The sequence below is a fragment of the Colias philodice genome, chromosome 23 (assembly GCF_061535455.1).
Source record: "Colias philodice isolate Cphi_HAF_F1 chromosome 23, ilColPhil1 Martin Lab GWU primary, whole genome shotgun sequence".
NCBI lineage: Eukaryota > Metazoa > Arthropoda > Insecta > Lepidoptera > Pieridae > Colias > Colias philodice.
In genome coordinates this window covers 1,652,306-1,668,990 of record NC_143108.1, presented here as the reverse complement: position 1 = coordinate 1,668,990, position 16,685 = coordinate 1,652,306, and the positions used below count along the sequence as shown (strand labels likewise).

Here is a 16,685-nt window from a genome sequence, read left to right as displayed (position 1 = left end):
CAGTTCAACAAAACATGTTCAAAGCTTTTTTCTTGTAAAAACAAAATAATGGACTTGGCAATTTAAAACCGTAAAAGCTGTGCTGAAATGCAAAAATGAAATAAAACCTAGTTATAGTAATCAGTGCCATATTACTAGTCCAAGTTTGTAGTCCAAGCATAACTAGCAAAAATGTGATTCTAATGTTGTTCTAATGTACAAAGGTCTTCGTTCATCTATGGAACTTTAAAACCATATTTCTCATTTTCAGGACTTTAGGTATGGAGTTAGCTGTAAGGACTATGAGCGGGCAATTGGTGGATCCATTGACAACTTCAACGTTTAAGTTGAATGCTTTACATGACGATGCGAATTCGCGAATTGACAAGAATATGGTATGTTTGTTATTGCAAGTATTTTTATAAAAAATAGTCATAGTAATAATGATAAAGCTAAAAAAAATCGGGTAGATTTCTAGAATACTAATTGAATAAATTTAAAATGTTTGAGTTTGCTACAATAAAATTAACTTTGTTCATCTATATTTCTTCAACAAAACGCTATAATTCATTTCCTTTCAGAAAAAGTCATAACTATCTAGGTTTCGAGATTTATACCTAATTCTTTTAATAATTCCAAAAAACTGTACTACCCGCATTTTATTGAGTAATTTACATTGTGCTCATGTTTGTACAATACATATGGTTTGCTGATATTTATACAATAAATAGTACAAACATAATCGTTATATTTATAATCCATTATAATCCAAACATTTTTCATACTTATAATATTAAACTAATTATATTCTGAACCCTATCCCCCTTACAATAAAGTCCACATTGCAGGAGACAACACCATCAAGCCGGCCGACAAGCCAAACGCCAACAGCGCGAACATACACAGTAGTAGCAAATGTTAAAAACTTCGTCTGTCGTATGAGCGATGTCGCGGAATTATCACTAGCGTTACACGATTCCGCGGGAAATAAAATAACAGAGAGTGTCCTGTTAAAATGGCCGCCGCAGAACTTAGCCGTGGATCTGTTTACAGCGCCATCTCTGGTTTTTACGGTGAGTTATTACAAAAATTGTTACTGAATATTCTGTAGTAGAGCATTTTTCGGGAAATAATAAATATAAAAATAAGAGTGTCCTGTTAAAATGACTGCCGCAGAATTTAGCTGTGGATCTGTTTACAGCGCCATCTCTTGTTTTTACGGTGAGCAATTACAAAATTTGTTACTGAATTGTCACTAGTTCGAAGAAGAAATGTTCTGTTAAAATGGCCGCTATTCTGAGCCGTGGATCTGTTTACAGCGCCATCTCTTGTTTTTACGGTAAGACACGTTAAATGTTTTGACAGATAGATGCGTAGCAGTACATGATTTAGAAGAACAATGAAGATATAAATTTATAAAGAATAGAAAAAAAAATTATATTTATAAAGCATTTGAATGCCATAAAACCAAAAATATCAATTTCAACAATGAAGATGGAAAAAAATAGTTGCAGAAGATTTGGGCCGTGTTTTTAATTTCTTTACATTGATATCTGCTTTTTGAAAAGTTAGTTATATGTCAAATATTGTTTTGTTCATATTATTTCAGACTAAATCAAAAATGCTACATAATTCAGCAGGAAATAAGATAACTGTCGTCAAACTAAGCATATTACTTCTTATATTGTTTTTACTCTCTTTTAACGATTTTGTAAATTCCTTTCAGGATCTGGGCAGCGATATCAAAAAAGAGAAAATATTCCTCGTCTGTCAAGTTGTGAGGATAGGCTCTATGGAACCGCAGAATGTTGACCACAGGTAAATATTTTTAATGTTAAAGTCATCGCTATGTTAGCTAGAATTTGATTTTAAATGTTTTTAGTTAAATTAGTACCTAGGATTCATAATAAAATAAGATGCAGAAATCGATGAATAGCAGAAGAAGGCAGAACGTAATAAACTGAGGTTTTCTGATATATTTATTTATCTTTTAGAAATTAAACTAACTAAATTGAAAGGACCGATAAACTGCAAGAATAATAACCTTTAAACCTGTCTATACATGAACTACAATACACTTAAGTTAAAAAGATATTTAATATATTGCTTGATTGTTAATATATTACTGACTGGCCGGTTGGCTTGGTTGGTAGTAAAGCCTGCCTTCCAAGCCAGTGGTCGTGGGTTCGATTCCCACCCGGGGCAAATATTTGTGTGATGAACATAGGTGTTTGCTCTGTGTCTGGGTGTTAATTATCTATATAAGTATTTATTTAAAATTATATACGTATGTTTATCAGCCATCTGGTTTCCATAACACAAGCGAAAGCTTAGTATGGGATCAGATCGTGCCGTGTGTGAATATTGTCCTGAAATATTTATATTTATTTATTCACAGACGGAGCACAATAACAGGTGTGGTACAAACGACAAGTGCGGCGACACTGCGGAGGCCCTTCGGGGTTGCGCTCGCTGACGTCACACTGCATCTGGCCAATCAGCACACAGATAAAGAGATACAGCTGCCGTTTTATGCGTGAGTGAGATAGATATATGAAAAATAATATACGACATAATATGTACTTGCAAAATAAAATAATAGGAAATACAATATACATGACATGCTTTTCTTAATAGGAAATACAATACATACATAAACTGATTGTAAAAATTCAACGTAAAAAATTAATTATTGTTTTTGACAAATAATTATAAATAAAATTAGTGGCTGGATTACTCCAAGTAAAGAAAACATACCTACTTCTGTAAAAAAAAAGATGTGAACTTAGAAATGGATGATTCAGGGATACAATTAATTGTGTTTTTATATTATTTCTATCGACTGCAAATATTTAAATTTGTGAACTTAAAAATTGATATAAAGAATTGTATAACATAAATAATTACTCTATAACACACATTTTTCTATCAATTCTTCCACACTATTTTCTAATAACGAACAAAAAGTTACCCTTTCAGGTGTGACAAAGATAACATGGATTCTCTACTTAAGAAAGTGATATCGAACAGAGATCTAAAGGATCAAAAACATACGCAGGGACTGTGGGTGTATTTGCAGATGTTTGAAGGCGATTTGAAACAGGTGGGAAAATAAACCTAGTTTGTATGGACATAAGGCTCATTTTTTTGGCATGTTTTCTATGAATTGTTACAGTATTACCTACTTCTACATTTTGAATATATCTAATTTTTTAAATCATGCTTGCGAAACTTCGTTGTTTTTGAAAACGTTGGTTATTTAAACCAGTTTACAATAAATAGTGTTACAATTGCGAAAATTTGAACATATTCTATATTATTATAAATATTAGTTTTCTTAGAATATTACAAATGTGATAGATTTTTTTCATAGCTATTTAAATAAATTTATGTTGTTGAGAATGTATACTACATTAGCGCTCAAACTAACTGAACTAAAATATTGATTCAGAAACAGTCCCATCTATTTGACGACGCGGTTGGCGCAGTGGTAAAGTAACTGCCTACTGAGCCGACGGTCCCGGGTTCGATCCCCGGTCAGGGCAAGTATTTGTGTGATGAACTCAATTATTTGTCCTTGGGTCTGGGTGTTATTATCTATATATGTATTTATTAAATATTATATTTATCGTCGCCTAGTACCCACAACACAAGCCTTAATTGAGCTTACTGTGGGACTAGGTCGATTTGTGTAATAATGTCCTATAATATTTATAATATTTATTTATTTATTATTTAACACATATAAATATAAAGATCTTTCACGATTATTATCTACTTTTCAGATACGCCAAGAAAACCCACACATAGTGGTCGGAAACAGTGCATTCGCGCGTAAAATGGGTTTCCCCGAAGTGATCCTCCCCGGGGACGCGCGGAACGATCTGTACGTGACGCTCGTCAGCGGGACGTTCTCGCGGGGCGGGGGGAAGAGCTCCGAGAGGAATATAGAGCTCGTGGCCAGGGTTGTGGACAAAAATGGGCAGGTTATACCGGTAAGTAGATATATTGTGGGTATATTGTGTATTTTTGGTTGGGAAAATGGGTCAGATCGGGTATATAAATTTGGTAATGGTCAGTAAGTAGATAAATAGAAATTAGTAGGATTTGTCGATCGCGCAAAATGATTGAGTATTGCAATTTTCCTCTGAGAGTAATATAGAGCTCGTCGCCAGGGTTGTGGATAAAAATGAGCAGATAACCGGTATGTATGATAGTTTTGTTTACTTTGGTCAGTAAATTGGGCGATTGTGGAAAATAGGTTAGGTACGGAACGGGGATAAAAACTATGTAAAGTACAGTGAGTGCAGCAATACATTAGTATTGCGACCATTAGGTCGTTCGCACAAGATGGGTTATGTAATAGTTTCAGTTTTATGTATTTTTCAACTAAAAGTTGGACAGTTGTTTATGATGATGCGACATTTGATCATATTATATATTTTAAATGTTTGTCTTTTTTTTCAGGGAGTTATTTCAATAGGAGCAGGAGTGCCACTAGTAAATGAATATACGTCAATTGTTTATTATCACGATGACAGACCGAGATGGCAAGAGGTGTTTAAGGTGAGAAAGAATATTTATAATAATAACTCGTTTCTTTTATTTATTTTCTAGCCTTTGCGGCCACTTTGGTCAAAACTTAATATATTATATGATAAATACCTTCCTCGAGAATCACTCCGTTTATTACAAAAACTGCATCAAAATTGTGTGTGATTTTAAACATGTAAGACAGGCAGCGGTAAGTGACTGTTATACAATGTAGTGATAATCAATCTATATCTATACTAATATTATAAAGCTGAAGATTTTGTTTATTTGTTTGTTTGCACGCGCTAATCTCAAGCACTACTGGTCCGATTTGAAAAAAATATTTCAGTGTTGGATAGCCCATTTATCGAGGAAGGCTATTAGCTATATATCAATTGCTAAGACCAACAGAAGCTGAGCGCAGCTAGCTAGCTAGTAATTGATATGAAGAAGGGAAAAGTCTGTTGTTTTGACATAAACAAACATGATATAATTTTTTCCAGGTGTGCCTAAACATCGAGGAATTCAAAGAAGCGCACATAGTATTCCTATGCCGCCATCGTAGTTCAAACGAAGCGAAAGATAGAAGCGAGAGACACTTTGCTTTAGCTTACTTACGACTCATGCAACGGGAGGGAACCACTACACCCGATACTAACCACCAGCTGGCTGTATATAAGGTATAGTTTTGCTTGAAACCTAACTTATTTCGTCTCCTATTTTAGAATATATAGGCGGCGCCACTTTTGACTTACGTTACTAGCTACTGGTATCTGGCCGTCGAATTGCCGACAGTATTTGCCTTTGTGCTTAATTATATTATTTTTGAATTAACGTTACGTTGATGTTGCGCGTACTAATTGAAGTAATAATACGTTGAAGCCGAGATGTCGTGCTATAAAGAAACTAGTTATTTAAAAATTTACAATTCCTACACAGTTGTTCTAGGAATAAAAATTATATATTATATGAATTGGTTGATGTCGACGTCGTGCGTACTTATTAATTGATATTACATTGACGTCGGGTTGTTTCTAGTTATTTACATTTTTTACATAGTTGTTCTTGGTACAGTCTTATAGAGTTATTTATCTGTTACTTTTCCCCACAGATCGACCACAAGCGTTCCCAAACGAGCGAAGTAGAAACAGAAGCAGCAGCCGCGTGTTTAGGGTTGCCATCTCGTAGGGACGAGTTACCAGCCGGGGCCGATAGAGGGCTAACAAGAGGGCCCCTATCCTTAGTGCATAGAGACACACTCGTGGTGGGCACTAAGTTGTGTTCCACTAAACTTACTCAACGAGGTAAGTGTAATATAGGGAAAAAAATATGTCGAATTAGTAGCAGTTAGGGTTGCTATCTCGACGAATGAGTGACAAATGTATAGGAAGAAAACTAACGAAGTAATAGAAGATGACATAAAAATATTCATTTCGTAACTGACGCATTTTTTTCTATTTGATATTAAAACTGTGAAGCCCGCGCGCTTAATTTAATGATGATTCCGATAGAAAGCGTTCTTACCGCGCGTCATAGCGTTGTCGCTGTGTTTGATGATATGTTTCCTCATAATACCACACAATTAGGCGTTAGGTTTATGAAAAAACATTTAAAAGCGCTCATAAATTGATAGTATTGGACTAAGAAATCGAAAATGAGTTTCTACATAGATGCAACCTTCCAAATTATAATTTAAATATATTATTATCAATAAACGTTTTCATGACTATATAACATTTAAATAAGAGGTCAATTTATTGCCAATTCCTGTATATGTGTTGTTGTTTATAACCTAATATAGTAAACGTTGACACTTTAAATGTATTTCTTTTCAGAGGAAATACTCGGAGTACTAAAGTGGAGTACACACCACGCGGAGGGCACGCTTCGAGCGGCCCTCACTAGATTGCTTCGCGTGCCAAACGACGAGTTAGTTAAATTCTTGCAAGATATATTGGATGCATTGTTTTCTATACTTACTCAGGTAAATTATGAACATTTTGAATTATTTACTTGTACAATAGATTTTTATTAAGTTTTTTTTATTTTTATAACCATACAATAATTGTCACATTACTTTTATAGAGAAAGTTATTGAAAAATAAAAATAATTTTAATGTATCCTAAAATGCCACATTTTTAGAAATGAAGGTAGGCGATTCAACTATAGTCCTTTCCACCTAAGATGATTTCTGTGACACATGGATTTTTGACACGTGTAGAGATGTCTTTACTGAAATCATATCAATTGTTTTCGATAATCGATAATAAATATGGAAATGAAATCGATTTGAATAAAGTACCAAAATTAGTTTCTTCGGCATTTCGCCAACAATTAACTAAGGAAACTTAGCAAACAACAGCAACAAAAAGTCAACAATAACAATTAGTAACAATAACAGAATACCACGTAAAGTATCATTATAAAAATGCAACTTGTATACAAGGCTGACGCACTCGTACAGACGATTGACTCGATTGACAAACGATCACAAGATGGGCGCCGATTATATGATTTTCCAACTCTATGATTTTTCAACGATCCATTTCATGTACACAAATTGCGTAGGTATTATATTTTTGTGTTATTTTATTTTATTTTTCATTATATTAAATTAAACAATACTGTTTTCGATTTATAAGTCTAAGATGTTTTATTTTTATATTTTTGGCAATAATTCCGCCATAAAATAAAAATATGCACTAAAATTATTTTGGCGTTTTAAACATAAAATACGTAATTCGGAACACGATGAAGTGTCACAGGAATCATCATAGGTGAAAAGGACTATAAGAATACGTTCGATTTAGCGCCATTTTTGACAATATAAGCATTAAGTAGTCAAACAAAATAAAATTTAAAAATAATTTCTAGGTAAATTTTTTCAAATGATATTTGACACACATATTGATGATCCTACTCTTATTTCATAGTATACGCAAAAAATAATAATGTTATATCATTTCACAGGTGGAAGAAGATTGCACCGACTACACAGAGCAGAGTTACGCGGTATTAGTTTTGGATTGTCTCCTTGTGGTCATTTCGTTAGTAGCAGATCACAAATACCAACACTTTCAGCCGGTTTTACATGTGTATATTGAGCAGAGCTTCTGTGACGCGCTTGCGTATGAGTGAGTATTGAAATTAATTAGAGATATAGATATTCCAGATCTTTATAGATCTGGTTATTGACGTTAAGTGAAACTAGGGCAAATCCTAAGGTTATTTAAAACTGAAGTGAATAAGGATTAAGCATTTTAATTTGAAATTATAGAAAAACAGACCTGTCTGTGTTATAAGTTTTAACCGAGGGTTATTTTTCTGTACTTAACGGTATAATAGATATAAAAGGTTTGATTATCATTTTATATTTTAGCATTTTACACCCAATATATAATATTTAAATGAATTATTGATGTTGCATTTATATTTGACATTGTAAATATTATACTGAAAAACATCTCATTTTTAATATCTGACTAAATTTCCACCCGAACTTTTCAGGAAACTCATATCCATAATGGTGTGGGCGATCCGGTCAGCGGAAAACGGGGAACTTGCCTCGAAGAGATTGCTGCAATGTATGAAATGTCTGGAAAGTCTGGTGCGTGTGTTGGTGCGGTCGAGACAGTTACGAGCCGCATTGGGGTCGAGTGCCGGTCGGATTGAACATTCCGCTACTTATTGTCCACAATTAGAGGTATTTTTTACTAAAATAATACTTATATAGAAATGTTTTAATCATAAGAAATGTATAGAAAGTCTTCATGTTTGGATAATCCGGTTTAAATGCTAAGATACAGCTCAGTTGCCGATAGTTGTATTTGTCACTTACGTTTTTAACCCGCCTTCACAGTATTAATAAATAAATAAAAAATAATAAAATTCATTTATTTCAGGCCACATAGCCCATAATATAGTATCAGTAAAATCTTATTCTAGTGTTAGTATTACAATTTTAACCTATTGCTACTTTCTAAAGTCATATTATGCTCCTCCAATCGAAAAGCTCGCATTCTAGCAGCATTTGAGCGAATTCGTTGTAGTATATGTTTTACTTCATCACTAATAATAATATTTGTTTAAATTGTAAATTGTGTAATTTGGGATTTATTGGGTAATTTTTGTATGGTTAAATATAACATTCATATTAAATTGATTCTCTATTTTCTGTTTTAAATATATACATATGAATGATAATTAATTTATGACATTCCAGAGTCTTCTAGAAGCCCTAGTATGGCTAATGCGTTGTGGTGACCACGCGCTAACCTGTCAGGGCTCCGCGCTAAAGTACCTACCGCACGCAATACCGCATATGATCAAGATATATCCGGACACTAAGCTTAGGTATTAAAACTCAAACATTTATTTATCCAAATAAACTACTTCTAGAAGCACTTTTGAATCGTCAACGTTTAATATTTACCTACGATTCGGAAAGCAGTTTTATGGAGAAGAACCGGCAAGAAACGAAACGAAAGAATTTGTGTTTAGTGTAGCAAAAATTGAAAGAAATAATAATAATACATGTAGTGTCATTTCTTTCTGTCTTTTTTAGCATATGCATATAATATGTGGGTTGTGGTAAATTGTTATAAGGTTCAGCAAATATTCAAACCATTTTTTTTTGTGATTGCTGTAGGGACACGCATATGCAATTCGCTGATCAAAGCTTTTTGTATAATTTATGTATGTGTCCACATTGTTTCCCCGACGCTTTTTACATTTATTAAAATTATTAGAGTCAGTAGTTTAGTACTAAAATAGGGATAACTTACTGTATTATAAAAAGTGCGTGTGTCCTTGTTATATTTTAACAGATTAAAAAAAGCAGGAGGTTGTCAATTCGGCCGGTATTCATTATACTCGTCCTTATCTAAGTAGGTAATTAATTTTAACTATGTACATTTTTTCTAGGTAATATTTTAATTTCGACATAATTATCGACTAGAGTAGTTCTAAACATCTAAAAATGCACAATTTGCAGCGAATTCACAGTATGGGCACTAGAAGCGCTACCGCTCGGCCGTCTCTCCAACCAGAGATTACACGCGCTACTGGAGTTAGTGCGGGGCCCGCTTGGCGCTAGTGTATTTATTTATTTATAAACTAAATACCTAAACTAGCGTGTAACAAAAAGAAATTTTGTCACGAGCTAATTCGAACCCAACAATTTGCAGCGAATTCACAGTATGGGCACTAGAAGCGCTACCGCTCGGCCGTCTCTCCAACCAGAGATTACACGCGCTACTGGAGCTAGTTCGAGGCCCGCTTGGGGCTAGTGCGGGCGCTAGAGCTGTACTACTGCCGCACTTGGCCAGTACATTACGGGCGCTACTGAGGGCACCCGCTGAGGTGAGATTGTGAACCTTATGTCTATAGATATAAGAGTCATTGTAGAAAAAAATGTATGCGTGTACTTGTACACACGTAAGAAGTGAAACTTCTTTATGACCTTAAAAATGTCACGAGTATGGCGTAACGCAAAAGTGTCACGCATACGGCGTAACGCAAAAATGTCACGCATACGGCGTAACGCAAAAATGTTACACTAAATTTTTGTCCAACCCCGATAAAGAAGTTTCACTTCAAAAATATGTGCCTTATGTCTATAGATATAAGAGTCATTGTAGAAAAATTGTGTGCCTTATATAACAACATCAAAGTTTGATGTTGTTATATAAGATTACACGCGCTACTGGAGCTAGTGCGAGGCCCGCTTGGTGCTAGTGCTGGTTCTAGAGCCGTGCTACTGCCGCACTTGGCTAGTACATTACGGGCTCTGTTGAGGGCACCCGCTGAGGTGAGATTGATCCTTATGTCTATAGATATAAGAGTTAGTGATGTAACGATACATGATTTTGCCGATACGATACCGATACCGATATTTGTAGTAAAACATCGGCGATACCGATACCGATATCGATGGCTTGATAGAAAAATAAATAGTGAATTATGCATAAAAGTTACGAACATTTAACAGAGACTCAACTGTAAATCATATTATTTTAAATAAAAATGCCAAATCAAAAAAAAAAGAAAGCCATTTATTTTAGTATTATTATTTTACAAAGTCAGTTAAACTTTAAGTAATACAATCAGTACCGAATCAAAGTTTACTATTGGTAGAGTTTTTTCAGAAAACAAAGTGCCCGCGCGCGGGTCCGGGCGGCCTCTCGGCATCGCTCATTGTGCGTGGTTTTTTGAATTGTTTGATTTCGATATCGGTTGTTTTATAATCGGCAATACCGATATATCAGCTTGCCGATTATATCGGCCGATATATCGGTATCGGTATCGTTACATCCCTAATAAGAGTTAATAAAAATTGTAGTAGGAAAATTTCGGTTTTGAGCCTTATTCGTATGGGGATAAGAGTTATTATCGAGTGTTCTGATATAGACTTTTTGTTTGAACTGCGATTTGATGTTTTTATTACTTTTATTCAATTTTGTTTAAACTTTATGCAATAAATATACTTTTTGGGTATATAAGGTACCATACGAAAGGCTATCAACAAATTCGATATAGAAAAAGTAAATTAAGATACAAATCGATCGCAGTTTAAATTTGTTATAATAGTAAAATACACGCATAAAACACTACACATTCAACAAACACACAACAATCAGTTATTAATTTGTATTTGACAATTATTTTCACATTCCTAAGTCATAAAACTAAAATCACATAACATGGTTTGATTCGATCATAAATAACAAATGGATTTCAAATCATAAATATAACAAAGTTTATGTTTACAAGAAATAAATGTGGGATTAATATTATTAAAAAGGGATTAAAATATAATACCATGGGCATGATTCATTGTTTTTATTTCTTCTAAATTAATAGTCACACTTAACACTACATAATATAACACTTATTTCATGTGGATAATTTAAATCGAACATATTATTATGTTTGATTACATAAAAAAATATTAAAGGTATACTTGTATGGAGCAATTGTTTTGTAAAATCAATAAAAAAATAAAGTAATCTTTATTTACAAAACAACTGTATTTTTCCTATTATATGTGTTTACACCTAGTTGGTAGTGTATGTGCGTTTTGAACTAGAACATTTTTAGTGCAGTATTCATGAAGAAACAATTCTTTAATACATTTAAGTTAATCGTTTTTTATGAAGTGAAGCCTCTTTAACGGTCGCGTCATAGAAATACCGTCACGTCATGGAGTAAAGTGACGATTTTGATATCTTTGAATCTTGCCAAATAAGTTTTACTTCTGACACGTGTGCTCGGCACAAGCTCTTTTTTTGTATTTTTTGTACAAATATTTGTATTCTAGATCGAAACGCACACTTAGATATATACAACGAATGTATTGTGTACGTCCGTGTTAAACATCACATGTGATGGTATGTATGCACTTGGCACTATGGCGACAGGTTGTGTCGGGGTTAGGACGAAATTACAATTTTTCAAAGGAAATTCGATAATATTTTTAATTCGGTGTGAGTTGGTAAAAATCTTCTAGTGAATATTTCATTATGTGTTTTAATTATGGATAATTGAAGTAGACAATAATAATAATAATTGATCGAAGAGTCACTCTGTCAGCACAATATTAAATATTGAATGATTTTTTCCTTTCATGACATATGTGAAAGTTCTACTCTACTAACGAGAATGAATAATGCAAATCCATTAGAAAAGCGTTACTAATTGTAAACTGTATTTAACCCAATGAGCCCCGAACGGCCAGATCCGACCGCGACACAATAGATTTTCTATTGTGTCTGTGATTCCGGGACCTGATGGATTAAAGGCAGATGTGACCTTAACACAATCAATAGTACATGTTTTAAATCCGTTCAAATAAAAACCTTTCACAAGCATAAACATTCTATCTAATATTGTATATTTTTTTAATTAATCCAAACCGAAAAAGGTTTTCAATTTGACTAATTTTCTTTCTATTCAAAAGTATTTTGAGTTTTATGAAGTTTGAATTTCGTCCTAATCCCGATACATTAAGATCGAGAGTCGGCTGGCAGGTATATGTCGGTGACGAGGACGTTAAGGTAAGCGCACGCTACGCATGACGCCTGTTGTTCACTGTTTTTTCTTTATGTTTTAATACTTATTAAATAAAAATATATGTGTAAGGAAAAAATAAAAGAGATAAATTAGGAGATAAGTAGACCCTGATAGATTTGGTTGAGAAATAATGTTATTCAGGAAATTTCGATTTAGATGGTAGCAAGGACTTTCTGAGTTGGTAATACTTTTTGAAGTAAAAGATGTAATATTTTTTATACAGAGAATGGCGTGACAAATTGTAACGACCCTTGTTTTGAATCAAAAAAGCAATTATTTAAGTTTCAAGCAGTATTTAACTATATATACTGATATATTTACTGCTTTGCTTTTCTATCAGGGTCTCAACAAATCTGGGTTAGTTTTATACATGTCAAAGATATGGGTGTTTAGGTTGATTTAATAAGGAGCCAAAAAGAAAGGGTTCATCAAGACACAAGGTTGGTATTTATGCTTATTGTTTTGTTCGTATTGCATGGTTGTTAACTAACACTTAATTCTCAAAAGTAGTTTTTCATACCTTTCAAATATGTATAAGAAGTAATTGAAAGTTACAAGTCCATTTATACCATACGATACGACTTATCGCACCCGCATCGTGAGGTATGCACACAAATCTAAATCTGTCACAGTTGATATCATATAATCAAAATGTATTAATAAGTCATACGATAATATGTAGGGTTATTTATCTCACTCTAACTTTCACCGGTTTGTATGTGTGTGTGCACGCATGGTAAATCACGTGTGTTACGTTATTGCTTACAATAAGGTTTCATATAACATTATGATTCTTATATACTTATTTCGTTGGGTTACATTTTATAAATGTTAAAAAGAATAATCTTTAATCAATTTCAAACTTATTATCGGGGTATATCAATTCATAGTTTCATGGGCTTTGGGTGTAGTAATGGGAATCATATCATTTGACATGGGAGGTGTCAATCGAAACAAAGGCAATTCAGCTTTTGTCATTAACTATTGTGAAAAGTTGTCTTTCTCCAACATAATTCATTCGAAAATTAAGCTTAAAAACTACAGATGGGGAAGGAATGGTCCCATCCTTATTTTTATGTTTTTAAAATACAGTATTAAAGAGATGCAAGGAATACTCTGTTTTCACCTATACACTATAGGTGATGATAATAGTGAGTTCTTTTAGAATAGACTTTCCTATTAGCTCAACCAATCTTTAAGAAAGTGACGCTAAAAATCTTATTGTAACCAATAATATGTGTGTGTGTGTTTTTGTCCTGTTTTGTGTGAGTGTTTGTACTAACTGTTTACATGTTTTGTCCACCCTTTTTATACCTACCTATATACATAAACATTGTGACCATTATTTTACACAATATTCATTGTCTTACATAATTTATTACCACGTTATATGTACAACACAGACACTATTTATTTATATATCTACTTTTGTATTTTTTAAGATAAAACAGACGTTGTTTTTGATATAACAGAGAACGAGTTTTCTTTAATTTTGATATTAATAAATAATAACAAGCGAGCTTTCGATGTAGCTTGCTGAATTGTGTGCAAACTGAAGATGTTGCATGCTCATTGCAGGGCACGTTTAATATTTAATGTACTTGGTACATTATAAACGTCTCCTGTGTGAGATTCGTGATCAATTATTGTGAATGAATGTTGGAAAAAAGACAAAAAATTCAAATATCACCTTGTAAGGTTCAGGTGAGGTCAGTCTGTATTTTGAACTGCTTCAAACTGTTAGCCAGCTGGTCAATTCTGACTTTGGGCAAACTACATAGATGCAACTAAGATTGGCATATAAGCATTAATTCACAATGATTAGTCACGATTTTGGTGTACGCTTATAACGAACAACCGACCTGACGCTAATTTAGGTGATCACATTGTTCAATATCAATATTCCTTAGGAAACCAATAAATGTATAAAAAAGGTGTTAAATATGTGATCACCTAAATGTCTAACAAATAACATAGCGACACTGATCATTCTCTCGCCCTGTCCTTTTAAATTAATCGCGATTATTTTAAAAAAATAGTCATCTCTTCATTTAAATGCTTTAATCTCCTTTCGTTATTTAAATTATTATCGAAGTAAATTGTTCATATATTATCTGTTTTAATTTATATTTTTACAAATGTATTAGACCCTTGCAAAGAATACAAAAATACCTGCAAGTTTCGAAATGTCAATATTAAATGCGTGCTTTCGACCTTTTTGAATTTTGGACACACTAGTATTTATAACATTGTAGAATTTAGAATATTAGAATTTACTTTTGTTGTAAATAATACAAAAATTCCAAATCCAAGAATAGGAATTACGAACATTACCTTTGCTTTCGACCGTATCTAACGTAAAAGAGGATAGAGCTTAGCAAATCGGCGTCATAACAGAAAATAGAGATAACTTTATGTTACGTTTCCGTCCATTTTTTAATTTATTAGTCAGTAAATTCGCGTATTAGTCCCAAAAAATGATCAGTGTCGCACAACGGTCGGTGAGCGTAACCGGTGTGCAGTGGGAGCGCGAGGCCGCGATAAAGTCGCGCTCGTTCAGCAAGGCGGCGCGGCTGCTCGGCGCGGACACCGCGCGGCTCGTCGACCACACGCAGCAGCAGCAGTTTGTATGTATATTTGGTGGCTATTTATAGACAAGGATCGGAAAGGTAGGCAAATTTAGGCTATATAGCTTGACCGCAACCGCTGTACCGCGCCTTTTTTTGAAGTGAAAACTTCTTTAGCGGCATTGAGCACTTTTTCTGTAATGGGTATAAAATCTTAAACTCGCGTCAGGACACGTGACCTGATCGAAAAAGCGTAAGACGGATACCATTCCAAAATATCAAACATGCTCAACGTTAATAATCAAGTTTTCACTTCTGCCGGCACTCCCGGAGTGCAACCCTTTTTTTTGTAAGTGGGGAAACCTTGCATAGATACCCACGGCCTCCGGGGAAGAGGCCGTGGGTTATGTCGGATTTCTACCGACCAAATCCCCACTGTGTTCCGTCAACCCGCATCAACGACAGGGCCACGGGTATAGGTAGAATTCGTCCGTGACGCTGTACCGCGCCCTAGGTATGTGTAGTGGCGAAGACCGAGTAAGAAAGAGCACGAGTTAAAAGTTAGAAAGGAACGGAACGGTCGGTACTCTCCCCCGCCTCGTCGCGCACCTATACAGCCCTACAGCCACTGCGGTCAAGCTATAATTGACAAGGATCAAGTACACTTTGTTTGCTGATCCGTAGTGTGAAGTGGATGTATGGTGGTCAAATTTAGGTGATAATTGACTTGGATATAAATTACACTTTGTTTATTGACACTACAGAGAATGGTAATAAGAATCATATTATGAATAAGCGTAAAATAAGTCTATTAGGTGACGCTACACGACTAGAGGAAGTAAGGTGGGAAATTAGGTGACTAGATATATTAATACTAGATACATATAGGTTTGAATATTTAGGTAACTGGATAGGTAATTTTATAATGTACACTGCTTGCTGAACCCACGAGGATAGTAGATGGTGGGCATTTTTAAGTGATAAAATTTAAAGTTCTTGTAATGTTAGCTTTTAATTATAAAACTGATGGAATTAGTCTTCTCTTTGCATTCATTAACTTGTAATTAGTAACCGTAGAAATAGATTACATACTCAGAAGTCAGAATTAATTAAAAATGCTATGATTTTATGCAGCTAAAATCAAGTGGAAATGAAGGTTAGTTTAGCTCTTCATATCTTTCTACCACCTTTCTTTGAACAATTACTAATCAAATAAAGTTTATCTAGGTCGAGTTATGTGTGGAGACGTTAGGCGAAGTTGTTACACTACTGGGTAGAGATGACGTCGGACCGGTGGAAGCTGATCGAGGAATGTTAGCGAGATCTCTTCTACCGACAGTATTGAAGATAGCAGTCACTATGATGCCGGAAAGGAGGGAGGATGGGATAGCGAATGATGATCCTTTATTGGTGAGATTTTTATAAACATGCAGGCATTAATAAGTTTTTTTATGCATTAGAAAACTAAAGAATTTTTAGAGAAAAGTTATTCTGTAAAATTTCTCAAAAAGATTTTAATGCTATAAAATTAAATT

The 16,685-nt window shown here is 34.0% G+C and overlaps 1 protein-coding gene and 1 long non-coding RNA gene across 2 annotated transcripts in view; one reads left to right on the top strand and one right to left on the bottom strand.

The window, feature by feature from the left end:
* LOC149477868 (uncharacterized) overlaps positions 1 to 16,685 on the bottom strand; it is a 395,772-nt gene that overhangs the window by 248,636 nt on the left and 130,451 nt on the right. The gene's annotated exons all lie outside the window — the stretch shown is intronic.
* Positions 1 to 16,685, top strand: part of mbc (dedicator of cytokinesis protein myoblast city) — a 73,283-nt gene that overhangs the window by 26,763 nt on the left and 29,835 nt on the right. Inside the window, exons 5-20 of the mRNA XM_089709807.1 lie at positions 251 to 374; positions 828 to 1,052; positions 1,706 to 1,797; positions 2,378 to 2,515; positions 2,959 to 3,082; positions 3,765 to 3,974; positions 4,447 to 4,545; positions 5,016 to 5,192; positions 5,624 to 5,816; positions 6,348 to 6,496; positions 7,484 to 7,647; positions 8,021 to 8,216; positions 8,736 to 8,866; positions 9,700 to 9,874; positions 15,106 to 15,210; positions 16,378 to 16,560. Of these exons, the coding sequence (XP_089565933.1) occupies positions 251 to 374; positions 828 to 1,052; positions 1,706 to 1,797; positions 2,378 to 2,515; positions 2,959 to 3,082; positions 3,765 to 3,974; positions 4,447 to 4,545; positions 5,016 to 5,192; positions 5,624 to 5,816; positions 6,348 to 6,496; positions 7,484 to 7,647; positions 8,021 to 8,216; positions 8,736 to 8,866; positions 9,700 to 9,874; positions 15,106 to 15,210; positions 16,378 to 16,560 (2,485 nt within the window). The remainder of the gene's footprint in view (positions 1 to 250; positions 375 to 827; positions 1,053 to 1,705; positions 1,798 to 2,377; positions 2,516 to 2,958; positions 3,083 to 3,764; positions 3,975 to 4,446; positions 4,546 to 5,015; positions 5,193 to 5,623; positions 5,817 to 6,347; positions 6,497 to 7,483; positions 7,648 to 8,020; positions 8,217 to 8,735; positions 8,867 to 9,699; positions 9,875 to 15,105; positions 15,211 to 16,377; positions 16,561 to 16,685) is intronic.